General features: G+C 38.9%; 2 protein-coding genes across 3 annotated transcripts in view; one reads left to right on the top strand and one right to left on the bottom strand.

Moving 5' to 3' along the window:
* The window catches only part of LOC148897583 (leucine-rich repeat serine/threonine-protein kinase 2-like), a 52,452-nt gene extending 39,202 nt beyond the window's left edge, over window positions 1-13,250 (top strand). The window contains 13 exon segments of the mRNA XM_088995885.1: window positions 1,453-1,613; window positions 1,684-1,854; window positions 3,099-3,199; window positions 4,940-5,125; window positions 6,361-6,554; window positions 7,335-7,407; window positions 7,560-7,747; window positions 9,051-9,197; window positions 10,373-10,398; window positions 10,401-10,616; window positions 11,551-11,619; window positions 11,698-11,833; window positions 11,938-13,250. Coding sequence (XP_088852011.1) covers window positions 1,453-1,613; window positions 1,684-1,854; window positions 3,099-3,199; window positions 4,940-5,125; window positions 6,361-6,554; window positions 7,335-7,407; window positions 7,560-7,747; window positions 9,051-9,197; window positions 10,373-10,398; window positions 10,401-10,616; window positions 11,551-11,619; window positions 11,698-11,825 — 1,660 coding nt within the window. The 3' untranslated portion in view covers window positions 11,826-11,833; window positions 11,938-13,250.
* Window positions 13,251-13,342: 92 nt separating this feature from the next.
* Window positions 13,343-15,678, bottom strand: part of slc6a15 (solute carrier family 6 member 15) — a 20,165-nt gene continuing 17,829 nt past the window's right edge. For both annotated transcript variants that reach the window (XM_088995901.1, XM_088995902.1), the window contains exon 12: window positions 13,343-15,335. In XM_088995901.1, the coding sequence (XP_088852027.1) occupies window positions 14,949-15,335 (387 nt within the window). In that variant the 3' untranslated portion in view covers window positions 13,343-14,948. The remainder of the gene's footprint in view (window positions 15,336-15,678) is intronic.

Here is a 15,678-nt window from a genome sequence, read left to right as displayed (position 1 = left end):
TTGCCGCGGGCCACACTGTAGTTCCCGTTTCCTCTCTGGATGTGTGACTCGAATACACAATTGAAGCACAGACAACCTGGGGTCAATCTGAGGTCAACAGACACAGCTTGTTAAACTGTCATTTTCATCGGGGGGATATGGCCTTGGACAGAATTTAGGACTTGGGAACCTCCTTTATCACCGAAGCAATTTCCGACTTGAAACTCCTTCACAGGAAGAGCTCATTAGCCAGGTTAGGAATTCACCAGTTCATGGAAAAGACAATGTTTTATTGCTTACAGCTGTTCGTGCTTAGAACTCAAGAGGTGTGGTATTCTAATCAAGAAAACTATGTTTTGCTAATGTATCGCTTTAATTTGCATATACAGTGAGACCTCAACTTACGAACTTAATTGGTTCCCAGACAGAGTGTGTAAGGCGAAAAGTGTGTATCTCAAAGAAAAAAGTTCCCATAGGAAATCATTAAAATGGGAATAATCCGTTCCCGGGTTTCCATGAAATATACGTTTCAACTAAATAAGCCTTAAAACTACACACAACATACCTTATTCTATGTATAATAAATGTGCTATTGTATTGTAATGAAAGAAATACACTGCATTGTATCATAAAGTCACTTTATTTACATTTGTGATGGTCATTTATGGCTTGATGGAATGGCGTTGGAGATCGAAGGACAAAGGGAATTGCTGTTTGGAAAGAGAGGCGCATTACATGACGACTGTAATTAGAAAAATAAACTGTGCTGTAAAATAAAGTTTTATTTACCTTTTTGATGGTCATTGATGGCTTATGGAAGGAGAGTCACCTTCCTTAAGGACTGTTGGTAACTTAACCTCTGGTGCTGTTCGGGCGTGTGGTTCCGCCGAAGATCACTCTGCCAGCCGTGGTGGGTGTGGTATAAGGTTTAATTTTCATAAATTTGACGTTTGTAAGACAAAAAGTTCGTAAGTTGAGGTGTTTGTAAGTTGAGGTCTCACTGTACTCTCAATCAATAGCTTGGCAGTAAACCAGCATTCGGGCGTCTGTCATGAATGACTGCGTTCCCTGCCGGCAGTAAAAGACAATCTTTCTGGCTCCGAGCCTGCATCCACAGTGTCCGATCGAACATCTCTGACAGGCCGTTATGAATTTGGAGAAGCCATTAGAAGGTTTCATCCACTCCTCATATTACATATAGAGCGCACTGCACAAAAAAATGATAAATTACCAGTTTTCAAATTTGACGTAATAAATAATGACTCTTATTGTGGTTTATATACGACAATTAGAATTTTTGTTGGTACTTATGGAATTTCACAAGTTAGATTTACTTTCGCGGGGCGAACAAAATGGTGTGGCGGGCCGGATTTGGCCCCCGCGCCTTGACTTTGACACCCGTGCACTAAAACGTAACTGAAGCTGCACGAAAACGCCGGATTGCTAAATGTACACTGAACATCTGACCGTCAGGTACCTCCACTCGGCCATGATCATCTACCGCGATCTGAAGCCCCACAACGTGCTACTATTCGACCTCAAGACGGACGCAGACGTCATCGCTAAGATCACCGACTACGGCATTGCTCAATATTGCTGCAGCATGGGGGTCCGCAGCTCAGAGGGCACCCCAGGTTGGATAACAAACAACAACAAAAAAGACCTATCTGAGCACCGGGGTCTTATTACAAAACTCTCATACAGGTTTCCGTGCCCCGGAGGTCACCAGAGGGAACGTGACGTACAACCAGCAAGCTGACGTCTTCTCGTTCGGCCTCCTCCTGTACGACCTGTTGACTGGCGGCGAGCGCATCTGTGATGGCGTCAAGTTTCCCAGCGAGTTTGACGAGGTGGCCGTGCAGGGCAAGCTGCCGGGTAAAAAAAATATATACACTGATACCTCGGTTTACGAACTTAAATGGTTCCCAGACAGAGTGTGTAAGGCGAAAAGTGTGTATCCCAAAAATTAATTTCCCATAGGAAACCATTAAAATGAGAATAATCCGTTTCCAGGTCCCCATAAAACATAATTTTTTTACTTTCTAATTTTCTAAGCCTTTTAAAACTACACAAAATATACCTTATTTTATGGAAAATAAATGTGCTATGGTATTATAGTTAAAGAAATAAACTGTACTGTTTAATAAAGTCGTTTTATTTACCTTTGTGACGGTCGTTGATGGCTTGAAGGAATGGAGTGGCCGGTTTCATCAGCATTAAACACTTGATTAGGAACGTAACCTTCTTTCACCATCTTGAGGAATGATCCCTTGTAGGTGCTTTCTCTGCGATAATTTTACCTTTTTCCTCATCAATTGTGTTCTGTTCAGCTGGGTTGATAGCTTTTTGTATCAAGTGTACAGATGGCTTGTGCGGGTTATTTGTGGAGCTTGATTGATGGGATATTTTAACCTTGCAGTCTACACTTTGCTTTTGAACAAATTCGGGAATGGCGCTCTGCGTCATATTTTCAATTGCCGAATACATTCATGAATGGCAGTGAATGAGTAAAATGCTTTTTCTTGTTTTCTCTTTCATTCAATTTTCATTGTATTTATTTTTTACACACAAATGTTTTACTTTTCCAATTAGTAGTTGCCACTTTTTTTCCGGCATCTCTTAATTTTTTTATTCATTTCTCATATTTTAATTCTTTTTTTTTTAATCATGTTGTTGTTTTCTTCAATTTCTGCACATTTCTCAACCAACGATACAAATTTCAATTTCGATCAGCAAGTCCGTACACCAGGGGTGTCAAAGTCATTTTTTGCCGCGGGCCACATTGTAGTTATGGTTTCCTCTCGAGGGCCGTTATGAATTTGGGGAACCCATTAGAATGTTTAAATCCCTTCAAATATTACATATAGAGCACACAGCAAATTAATGAATAACTCGTTTTCAAATCTGAAGTCAAGAATAATGATTTTTATTGTGGTTGACATCCAAAAATATGAATTTTTGGCTCCGATTTTAGCAATCATCATGGAATTTAACAAGTTTGATTTGCTTTCGCGGACCGAAAAAAATGATGTGGCGGGCCGGATTTGGCCCGCGGGCCTTGACTTTGACGCATGTGCCGTACACTGAATCGCAATGATATTGTTTTTTTTTTTTTGTAGATCCGGTAAAGCACTACGGCTGCTCCCCATGGCCTGCCTTCCAAGCCCTGATGAAGGAATGTCTAAACGTTCATCCTCATGATCGACCAACATCTGCGCAGGTAAGGACCTCTCGAAGAATCAATGTACAGTGATGCCTCAACTTACGAACGCTTCAGTTCACGAACTTTTCGCTTTACGAACATTACATTTGCGATAATATAATCTTGGCATTCAAACTAGTTTTCGGCGGACAAACCAAACCACAAAGCGCCACAGTGGCTGGCGGACTAAGATAAGATAAATAAAATGACTTTATTATACAGTACAGTTTATTTATTTAATTACAATACAATATCACATTTATTATACATGAAATAAGGTATATTTTGCGTAGTTTTAAGGCTTATTTAGTAGAAAATTATGTTTTATGGGGAAACAGATTATTCTCATTTTTAATGGTTTCTTATGGGAAATAAATATTTGGCAGACAAACTTTTCACCTTATCCACACTTTCTTGGAACCAATTAACTTTATGAGCTGAGGTATCACTGTACAGGAGCTGCTGTAAAGGCAAACATTCTCGCGGCGCAAAAATAAACAAAATAATATGACAACACAAAGACACAGTCATTCAATTTCAAGCATTTTCTGCACACGCTTAGTTGTATGAAGCAGTTTTAGATTAAGAGGAGATCAAAGAATCATTTTCACCAGTGGATCAGGAACGTCATGGTGGAATGTGCAATAGCGTCATGTACAATTTATTATACATACAATAAGGTATATTTTGTGTAGTTTTTAGGCTTATTTAGTAGAGAATTATGTTTTATGGGGACACAGGAACGGATTATTCTCATTTTGATGGTTTCTTATGGGAAATAAATGTTTGGAAGATGAACTTTTTGCCTTACACACAATTTCTGTGAACCAATTAAGTTTGTAAGCTGAGGTATCACGGTATTACTCTTTCTCTTGTTTCTATTTATCATTGTATTTTAGTTATTGTATTCTATTTTGTGATTGTATTTTATTTATTATAGTACATACGCTTGTCTGTGACTATAAAGCAGGGGTCTCAAAGTCAATTTACCTGGGGCCCGCTGGAGGCAGAGTCTGGGTGAGGCTGGGCCGCATCAGGATTTCCACAAGAAAATCACAGATAAAACATTCCAATGTTCTCAAAATCTTTATTTTTAACACACAAAAAATGAATGAAATGAGTAAATAAAAGTGAATACAAAATAAATTAACCACTAATAAATAAATAAAATAATTATAATGATCATAAGGCAGATACAGACGACAGAAAAAACTACAGGAAAACTAATTACTTTAATAAAGTTTCAAACGTCTGTATTCACAGTTCTTTACCCTTTAACTTTCTTAACATAAATAAAATATTGAACATGAACTGTCCTAAACATGGCTTCTCTTGCCTACTTATTCAACTCCAAACACAAGTTTCATTCATATCAATCATGCGGGCCGCACTAACATTAATCTTTCATATCAAGGCGGGCCGCAAAATATTCTTTTGGGGGCCGCATTTGGCCCCCGGGCCGCGAGTTTGAGACCCCTGCTGTAAAGTGTCCTTGAGAGCTTTGAAAGGCGCTTAAAATAAAATTTATTATTATTATTATTATTATTATTATTATTATTATTATTATTATTATTATTATTTGGAAATTGGAACGTTACAAGTAGTGATCCGAGTATTTGTCACGTGAATAAAAGTCTAAATGGGCGGAATGGGTAATATTATTTTTGCTTTGTGTCCCTTTGACTTAGTGTTTGGGTTTAAGGTCGGGAACAAAAGATTGACTGTACAACGTTTGTGACGGTTGTTAATTGCGGTCAGGCGTTTGCTCTGCTCAACTCGGCGGAGATGTTGTGTCTGGTGAGGGAGCTGCCGCTTCCCAGGCCCATACACGCCGAGTGCGTGGCTATTAGCGCCGGCACGGCCTGGCTGGGAGGAGGTCGCAGCACCGAGAGGACGGGAACCGTCACCGCCGTGGACCTGCACTCCAACCGGGTCACCACACAGGTAATTTACACACCACACACTCGCGTCTATGCGCCTCATTAGCAATTGGATTGACCTCAAATATTTTGCCTTTCTTGGGTTTTTTAGATTATTTTTTTAAATTGCTGACAAAGTGGAAATTTTAATGTGCAAAAATGTGTCCACTTCACTGCCAGGGTTTTTGTCATTTTCACTCAAATTGCAATGGAAACGGGGGCGGCTGTACAAAAGTCAAATGCTGCCCCCTCGTGGGAGGGAAAAACATTGCCAGAGGTCAGATCGGAGCTGGATCCGCACCCACCAGCAATGGTGCCTCACGTCATGCTTTTCAATTTCTGAATACATTCGGGAATGGCAGTGAATGAGTTAAGAGCAAGTTTGTATTTTCTTTATTTCATTCATTATTTTTCTTTTGATAAATGTTGTGTTCATTATTTTTTATTATTTCATTTCTTTCTGTTTTATTCATTTATTTAACAATTGAATGCAGTTTTACACTTTTTCCATTGTTTATTTCTGATCTATTATTATTATTATTATTATTATTATTATCATTATTATTATTATTATTATTATGTATTGGTTGTCCTTTATTTTTTATTAATATTTTACAATTTTTTTTTATATAATTAGTAATTTTTTTATGTTTTTGTTTTTTTGACCTATCTTATGCAATTGAATTTATTTTCTTTCCTATTTAGAATATTTTGAATTTTATGTCACTGCATATGTTATTACACATTTTTTACAATTTGTATTTTAAATTGATTTATTTTTTATTTATTTCCTCATTTTGTATTATTTTTTATTTTTCCTTTTAGTTTTTCTTAATTTTCAGTGATTTATTTTTATATTGTTTTTTTTCCCTACTTTTCTTTATGAACATAAAGTAAAATCTTTATGTTAATACCTCCCATTGTCTTTTTGTGATATCAAATAATTATTTAAAAATATTTATTTTGGCTTTTGTCTTGTTTTCATTTATTCCGTCTTAATAAATACATAGACAGATAGATAGATAGATAGATAGATAGATAGATAGATAGATAGATAGATAGATAGATAGATAGATAGATAGATAGATAGATAGATAGATAGATAGATAGATAGATAGATAGATGCATCCATGAATGAATGAATCTAAAAATTGTGACCCTGAACACAGAACAGGGAATGACCCTCATCACAGTTGATTATCATCAATATTATTGCCAGCATTTCTTCAACTTTAACAAAAACCAAACGTATCCAATCAGGAGATTGACAGCAGCCCCATCCTGTGCCTGGTGACGGTCCAGATTCCTGGCGAGGCTTCTGAATGGATGGTCGGGGGCGCGCAGTCAGGCTCTTTGGTGGTCTTCAGCTGCGCGGATCCATTCACGTGGTATCACTTGAGCAACGTCTCAGACGCCGTCACCTCTCTGTACTTCCACATCACTCCCCCGCGCCTGTAAGTGGCCACAAAACATTATCCAAAATTATTATCATTAGTAGTATTAGTATTCTTAGTATTAGTATTCGTATTAGTACAGTAAAGTCTCGTTATATCGATATCGGATATATCGATAGTCCCGGTTATATCGATACTATTTCTATGCACGCACGGAGAAAATTACATGCAAACAGGGTCGGATATATCGATAGTCCCGGTTATATCGATATTTTTTCGGACTCCCTTGAATATCGATATAACGAGACTTTACTGTATTAGTATTAGTATTATTGTTATTATTATTATTATTATTAGTAGTAGTAGTAGTAGTAGTAATAGTAGTAGTATTACTATTATTATTTGTATTATTACTATTATTTTTATTATTATTTATTTTTATTTATTATTATTTATTGATATTTTTAATTGTTATTATTGTTATTGTTGTTATTATTATTGTTATTGTTACTGTCATTATTATTATTGTTATTATTATTAGTATTATTATTATTTTTATTATTATTATTATTATTAGTAGTAGTAGTAGTAGTAGTAGTAGTAGTAGTCGTATTACTGTTATGATTTGTATTATTACTATTATTATTTTATTATTTATTTTTATTTATGTATTTATTATTATTATCATTGTTGTTGTTGTTTTTGTTGTTGTTATTATTATTGTTATTGTCAGTATTATTATTATTACTATTATTATTATTACTATTATTATTATTATTATTGTGCCGATTACTATTAATATCATTTATTTATTTATGTATTTATTTATTTATTTATAAGTCAAAGAAAGAACTACTTGCTGGTTGGCACCGCAGACGGCCTTCTTACCATCTATGAAGATTCTGCTCTCAAGGTTTGATCACCAATTTTCCGCTAACATTATGGCTATACAGTTACATAGCTAGATAGCTATCTAGATACTGTAACTAGACGGCTAGCTAGCTAGTTGGCTTCTTATAACGTTCCAGTTCTTTCTCGTGGTGACATATTGCGTAATTTTGCTAGGAGTTTGGCCAGCCGGTAAAATCCGTGGTCCTGGGCACCGTCAACACTCCAGTGGTATGCTTAGGCGCATCGTCGTACTCTCTGGACAGCCGCTGCGTTTGGGCCGGTTGCGGCACCAGAATCCTGTCATTCAGCGCTGACTACACCGTGAGCCGGAACATCGACACCCGGAACGCTGTATCGCTCCCGTAAGTCCGACAAAGCTCCACACACACACACACACACACACACACACATTAAAGATGGAATCTGTGTCCAAATGTAGGATACAAACTCGTCAAAAAAATCATGTAAAATAGATCCATGTATTATAACTTCACGAAAAATACCAATCTTTTCCTCAGATTAACGTTGTTCAAAGATTATCTTTGCTTTTAAAGGACAACCGACACCATTTTGTTTTTGTTTCCTAACTGACATCAGGAAAACGTTTTATAGCATGGATAAAAAGGTTTCTTCAGCCGTCATCTGTACTTTTTTGAAGGTGTCGGACGTTTCACTTCTTATCCAAGACGCTTCTTCAGCGAACTCAAGTCTTACTGGTAGTATCGGCCCTATATAGATATCCCTAATGTCCAGACATGGCGGCGCCGGACACTGCTATGATAGGTCCCTACTTTCAGGTTGGGGGGAGCAGAGGACCACTCCCTGCGGCCCCATCGATTATTCCTACATTCCTGACTAACTACTGGCCTGATTGCCCCACTCCCTCCGGTATCACCTCATCAGTTAATGTTGCCTAACCTATGTTGCCTAAGCAGGCTATTGTACGAACCATCCAAATTGAACCTCACCCCTCCATATCGGTTTAATGAAGGATTTAGCTTTTTTATGAAAATTGCTTCTTTTACTCCCCTTTCAAACCATCTATGATCTTTCGGTAAGATTTTAACCTCATTATCATGAAATGAGTGGTTTTAGGTGCATATGTACTGCCGATTGACGCCCATTAGTATTATCCCTGCGATGTTGATAAAGTCTTTTTTTGACAATTTGTTGAGTCTCCCCAATGTACTGCTCTTTACAATTTTCATTCTTACAATGTATGGAATAAACTACATTACTTTGTTTTTCATTTGGCAGCCTATCTTTTGGATGCACTAATTTTAAAGTGTTTATCGGTTTGAAATAAGTAGGAATTTTGTGTTGCCAAAGAACTCTGTAATTTTTCAGAAACTCCTGCAATGTAAGGTACTGCTACTCCTCTCCTTTTTGTATCTTCAGAATTTTTGGTTTCATTCCCTATTTTTTCTTTCTGACATTTGTTAAACGACCACTGAGGGTACCCACAGTTTGTGAGTGCTCTCTTGATATGTTTTGACTCCTTTTCTCTGCCTTCGACGCTTGTTGGTATTAGTTTAGCCCTATGCTGGAGGGTTCTGATAACTCCTAGTTTGTGTTGTAGAGGATGGTTCCAACAAATAATAATACAGTACTTTAGTATTTACACGAGTACAAATAACCAGTATAACGATACCTTTGGTTCCGCAGGCTTCATCCCAGCGGTGAGGCCAGCGTATGGCGCATGGCGGTGGATAAGTACGTGTACCTCAGCAAAGCCGGCATGGCCACCGTCGAGGTTTGGGACAAGAGGAGCGAACGCATGGTGGAATGCATTGACTGTGCACAAATCATCAGGTAACGAGAATGGACGACCATCCCAAATGGAACAAAACTACAGTAATACCTTGACTTATGAACTTAATTGGTTCCCAGACAGAGCGTGTAAGGTGAAAAGTGTGTATCCCAAAAATGTCTTTCCCATAGAAAATCATTAAAATGACAATAATCCGTTCCCAGGTCCCCATAAAACATAATTTTCTACTTGCTTATTTTCTAAGCCTTAAAACGACACAAAATATACCTTATTTTATGTATAATAAATGTGCTAAGGTATTATAATTAAAGAAATAAACTGTACTGTATAATAAAGTCGTTTTATTTACCTTTGTGATGGTCGTTGATGGCTTGATGGAATGGAGTGACCGGTTTCATCAGCATTAAACACTTGATTAGGAACGTAACCTTCTTTCACCATCATGAGGAATGTTCCCTTGTAAGTGCTTTCTCTGCGATAATTTTACCTTGTTCCTCATCAATTGTGTTCTGTTCAGCTGGGTTGATAGCTTTTTGCATCAAGTGTACAGATGGCTTCTGCGGGTTGTTTGTGGAGCCTGATTGATGGGATATTTTAACCTTGCAGTCTACACTCTTTCAAAGATGAAACTCTCTCGTTGTCATCTGCCTGTTTCTTTACTGTTTAAACCACCTCCCCTCACTGCTGCGTTCTTGACCAATCACGTGGCTTTAACCGAAGACTGGGGGCGGGGAATAGAGGAGGAAAAAAGTCGGCAGCCATTTTCTTTTTGGAGAACGCTTCACTCCCTCTATCTGTAAACCCCACCCCCCTCACTGCTGCGTTCTTGACCAATCATGTGGCTTTAACCGACGACTGGGGGCGGGGAATAGAGGACAAAACAGTCCCCCGCCATTTTCTTGTTAGATGAACGGGCTCGTTTGCGAACGACACATCAATCATTGAGGCAGGTCCGTGTGTATCCCGAAAAAAGTTTGTATGCCAAGGTAAAATTTTCATAAATTTAACGTTCGTAAACCGAAAAGTTCGTAAGCCAAGGGGTTCGTAAACCGAGGTATCACTGTACAGATATATAGGCGCTGACCAGACCTCTGGCAATATTTTCCCCTTCCACAAGGGGCAGCATTTTCTTTTTTTCCATGTTAGCACAGGTGAAAAGTAATTTTTCCACGCAATTGATGTACCCACGAGCACCTTATCTCTTCTCTCCTCACAGACACGAGTGCAGCAACAGCGGAGCAGACCCTCCGGTGTTGCGGACGAGCCCGTCGACAGCTCCCCGTCTTGGGCCCGGTGGGCTCGGGTCAAGTCCTTGCTAGTTGGGCCCGGTTCGGCCACGCTGTGGGTGGGCACCCGAGGCGGCCACCTGCTACTTTTAGAGCTGGGGAACAAGCACCATGTGCTGAGAGTCATCCCGCCAAGATGTCACTCGCTACGAGGCATCGCATCGGCGTTCATTGGTGAATCCCATTCTTAGAATTATTGATCATTAACTTCTATGTGATCAAATTTCATCTTATTAACTCATTCATTGCCATTCCTGAATTTATTCATGAATTGAAAATGTGACGTAGAACGCCATTCCTTGAATTGCTCTGGTTTTGTTTTTTTTCTTGCTTGGGTGCCGGTAAAGTGCTAGCTAGACCTCTGCTCGCTTTAGCGTCCACAAGGGGGCAGCATTTCAGTTTTTTTTCCATGTTAGCGCTTTGTTCCAGCTTCAGCTGTTGTTAACGCGATATAAATCAATATGTATGTATTGCATTGTATTTTGTACAGTCGACCCCTTTTCACGCTAACATAACTTCAGACTCATAATTTAGGAATTAACTCTTTTTTTATGCTGAAAGAAGAAAGTTTTCTTACGCTGCATTGAATGTTTATGTCGCCCTAAAACTCAATATTGTGTGGGTCCTGTAGTTTGAGTGACAATGACAAAAACCCTGGCACCGGAGTGGACATATTTCTGCACATCTGGCAGTGAATGCGTTGATTAATAATAATAATAATAATAATAATAATAATAATAATAATAATACATTTGCTTTCTAAGTCCTTTCAAAACTGTCAGGGTCACTTTACAGTCACAAGATAAGTTTTTCTGTGGGTGAGCAGTGGCAGCCACATGCGCCAGAGTTCACGCAACTCGGAATAACTCTAAACGATAGAAAGCTAGCTAGCTAGCTAATAGAATACTAGATAGCTAGCTAATATGTTTCCTGATTCAAATAGGTATCTAGCCATCTACATTGCTAATAGCTAGCTCTCTAACTACCTAGATAGCTAATGGATAGCTTGCTATCTAGATAGCTAATATGTTTTCCTGACCTGTCCAGTTGCGAATGGCTGAAGAGTTGCGAATGTGTCCAGATAAAAAGGCTATTTCCTTCTTTACAGAGACGCTAAATTGTAGGAATGCGGTGCTGGTGTTGGGCAGAAGACTCCCACAAGACAAGAGCGAGTGGGGTGGGTGAAGTTGCATGGCTCTTGCCGGGTTATCCATGTGGACTCGTGTTCAGCGCGCTTGTTTTTTCACTCCCTCAGACGCTCAGTCGGTGTTGATGGTGTGGAACGCCGCACTGCCCTCCGAAATCAAAGACTTGAACAAACACAGTGAGAGGAGAGAACACATTGCGGCTCGAATGAGAGAACAGCTACACAACTATGACTGAATACAAAGGTTATTATTATTATTATTATTATTACTATTTATTATTACTATTATTATTATTACTACAGCATTAAAAAAATCTACATATAACTTTTTTTTCCCTGATTTTTCAGAAAGTTGGCAGCAAAGGGATTCAGATGACCTCATTGCTTTCTTGAACGAAAGAGGAACCTTAAATTTGGAACAAATGGATTATCATAATGTTGAGAAGTCACGCTGGAGCAAACAGATACAGTGATACTTTGGTTTACGAATCCCTTGGCTTACGAACTTTTTGGTTTACGAACGTTAAATTTATGAAAATTTTACCTTGGCATATGAACTTTACCTTGACATACGAACTTTTTTCGTACGCAGAGCTGCCTCAATGAGTGATGTGTCGTTCGCGAATGAGCCCGTTCTTCTAACAACAAAATGGCAGTCGACTGTTTTTGTCCTCTATTCCCCGCCCCCAGTCTTCGGTTAAAGCCACGTGATTGGTCAAGAACGCAGCAGTGAGGGGGTGTGGTTTAAACATTAAAGAGACAGGCAGACGGCAGTGACTTTGAACTTTGATAATTCAAAGGCAGAGTGTAGACTGTAAGGTTAAAATATCCCATCAATCAGGCTTCACAAACAACCCGCACAAGCCATCTGTACACTTGATGCAAAAAGCTATCAACCCAGCTAAACAAAACACAATTGATGAGGAACTAGATAAAATGATCACAGAGAAAGCACCGACAAGGGATCATTCCTCAAGATGGTGAAAGAACAAGGCTACGTTTCTCATTGTTTAATGCTGATCAAACCGGTCACTCCATTCCATCAAGCCATCAACGACCATCACAAAGGTAAATAAAGTGACTTTATTATATAGTACAGTTTATTTCTTTAATTATAATACAATAGCATATTTATTAGACATAAAATAAGGTATATTTTGTGTAGTTTTAAGGCTTAGAAAAGTAGAAAATTATGTTTTATGGGGACCTGGGAACAGATTATTCTCATTTTAATGGTTTCCTATGGGAAATTATTTTTGGGATACACACTTTTCGCCTTAATCACTGTCTGTCTGGTAACCAATTAAGTTCGTAAGCCAAGGTATCCCTGTATTGATTTTTAAAGGGAGGCAAGTTTATACATCAGGGCCCGTGAGCAACAATAATAGCATAGCTTCTTCACAAAAACCATCCACTGGCTTAAAAACATAGAAACAAAATTAGCCACAATGCTAATGACATCTCGAGTGATGCTAACACCCTTCAAATGATTGACTGGCTTTTTTTTTACTGAAATGGTTCATTCCTGTCTATGGTTTGTGTCACTTTTTGCCAAGCGTAAAAATAACTTTGCAACTGTTTTTATAATTTAATTGAACGAGGCCAGACTGAGAAGTGGTCACAAAATTAGTTTCTTTAAATGCTAAAATAAACGATTTTTTAAAAAAATATCACTGTATTATTTGAATTTTATTATTATTATTATTGCTTATCGGTTCATACGTCCAGATTTAGAGTTATGAAAATCAAGAGACCTGGAGTCTTATTTTGGGGTGATAGTTCATGTTTAATGTCGAGGAAGAAGGGGGGAAAAGACATTTCTCTGCTGTGTTTTCAAGCCATTTCATGGATAAAAACAAAACTATTTACAACGACAAGGACTCGGCCCTCGCAAACACGTTAGTAAAAAACAACAACGACGTTAATCATAATGATTTGATGACTGAACCTTTAAAACATTTCCCAAAACGAAGCAGATAAATATTTTTATGATATTTACAGAATACTGTTACTATACAAACATGGCGTATTCTATAAATGACGATGGTAGTGTAGGCACTCGTTAACCTCGAACCTCGAACGATTGTGGAACTTTTTGCAAGTGCACCTTTTCTTACTGCTTCTTTACGTAGACTCGGTGGCACGTCCACTTTTATTGCTCACACTTCCTTTTTTTTCAGCAGCAATCAGGATGGAACCAAAGATCGAGTAAGTGAAGGTGGAAGGGGGCGGGGCCAAGGGAAAGATATCACACGTTCACTGGAGACTTCATTAGGTACACTTTTTAAAGCGTTTCAATTCAATATTATTTAAGTTTTTATTTTAATATCGCTTCAATTCATGACGTCAAATTAACTAAAATGAAGGCATAACTCAGATGCGCTCACCTTGGCTTTTCCCAAAGTAAGTTTTAATCAAATATTTGGTCTTAGCGACTCTTATCAGGGGGAGGGGGTGTTCGGCCAGCGAGAGCATTAAATTCACCTCGCTAAACAATTCTAAAAATCTAAAGAGTTACTCACCTATAATACATGGTGATTATTAAACGTTTTGAAGCAGTCTCATGTTTTCATTTTATTAAACTGGCAAACAAAGAATCGAAGTTGTGGGAAACACTCATAAAAACCTTCGGGCCTCGACGATATGGTTTGTCCCAAATTGAGGTTGTTCTTTCTCAGGTGCGAAATAAATGTACAATTCTCAAAACGAATACGAAAACGGTTGCTCATATCTTAAGCTTTGTGTTGAATATCTTGCTTATTTTCATTATTACAATTTCAGGGCCTGGGAGGAATTTCTCACGTAAGATTAACAAAATTATGACAAAGTGGGACCTTTAGAAACCGCGATTCGTCAGGACGACAATTTGTTCGATAAAAGGTGGGAAACTTATCGTTGACTTTGAACGTTTTTAATCAGAATCGTCTTTATTTTGTATTGAAAACAATAACTGCTCGATAAAAACGCCTATTAAAGCCGTCAGGTATCTTTTATTAATGGATGTGAATTTTCTAAAACGCAAAATCAGCGTCCGAGGGGGAATTGTTTTTTTGGGCGCCATCTTGTGACAATTAGGGGCTTAGAAACGAATGTCGAATATTCGATCGAGTTGCTTCCTTCCATTCGACCTGTCAACACCGTCAAATAGAAACAAATATTCCTGGCAGGGTGATAGTGTACCGAACGAAGTGACCTGTGATGAGTAAGTGTACATTCCCACCCCTTGGTTTGTTGTTTGAAGATGTTCAGGTTCAGAGAAGACAAAGAAGGAATGATAAGAAATAAAGCAGCTAAGCTGTTTAACAGTGAGTATGTGATACACACACAGGATGACGAAACAGGGAAGAACGGGGGCCACTCTACAAGTCTGACTCGGGCATGTCCGGCACGTCGGCCATCAGGTAGCCAATGCCGTAGCGACCGTTGGGTGCGGCGTCCGACTCGGGACCTCCGGCGCCGCTCTGCTTGCGGTAGATGCCGTTGGCGGACATGGGCGAGGGCGCCTCGCTCGGTGTGGACTTAGCGTGAAGGAGGCTGGCGTCGTCGCCTTCGCCGGCCACGCCGACGCTTTCCTTGATGATGTGGCCCTTTTTGTAGGACACGGCTGAGATGCCGCCGGCACTGTCGTCAATCACGTTGAAGTAGCGCAGCATAAAGACCACCGGGACGGGCAACACTGCCAATACCACGAGGGAGATGCACAAAGCCACGCCCCAAGGAGGGAAGCCCACCAACTTCTCCCGGGCCTGCAGTGCGGACAACAATAAATGTTAGTTCAGAAAAGGAACGCTTGGAAACTAGCATTCGGTTAGCATAAGGTACTCTATTCATTCACTCATTCTTTTTTTTTTGTTAAAGGACAACCGACACCCCCGTACAAGTTGCGTCCATAATTTGTAAAATCACTTCAAATGACTTACACTTGAGCATATTTTACAAAGATTCCACTGCATATATCTATATTTTACGTTTTAAGACTCGCGCTGAATATTCAGGAAGTCTTGTTTTCGAGTTGATAACGATGCTTGAAGTGACGTCACATTTGGAACGCCCCTGACCGAGAAAGCGACACACAATGCATCTTGGGTA

The sequence above is a fragment of the Hippocampus bargibanti genome, linkage group LG05 (assembly GCF_051943395.1).
Source record: "Hippocampus bargibanti isolate YZ-2025 linkage group LG05, ASM5194339v1, whole genome shotgun sequence".
Taxonomy (NCBI): domain Eukaryota; kingdom Metazoa; phylum Chordata; class Actinopteri; order Syngnathiformes; family Syngnathidae; genus Hippocampus; species Hippocampus bargibanti.
Note: the sequence above shows the minus strand (reverse complement) of the source record. Positions and strands in the feature narration are given on the sequence as shown.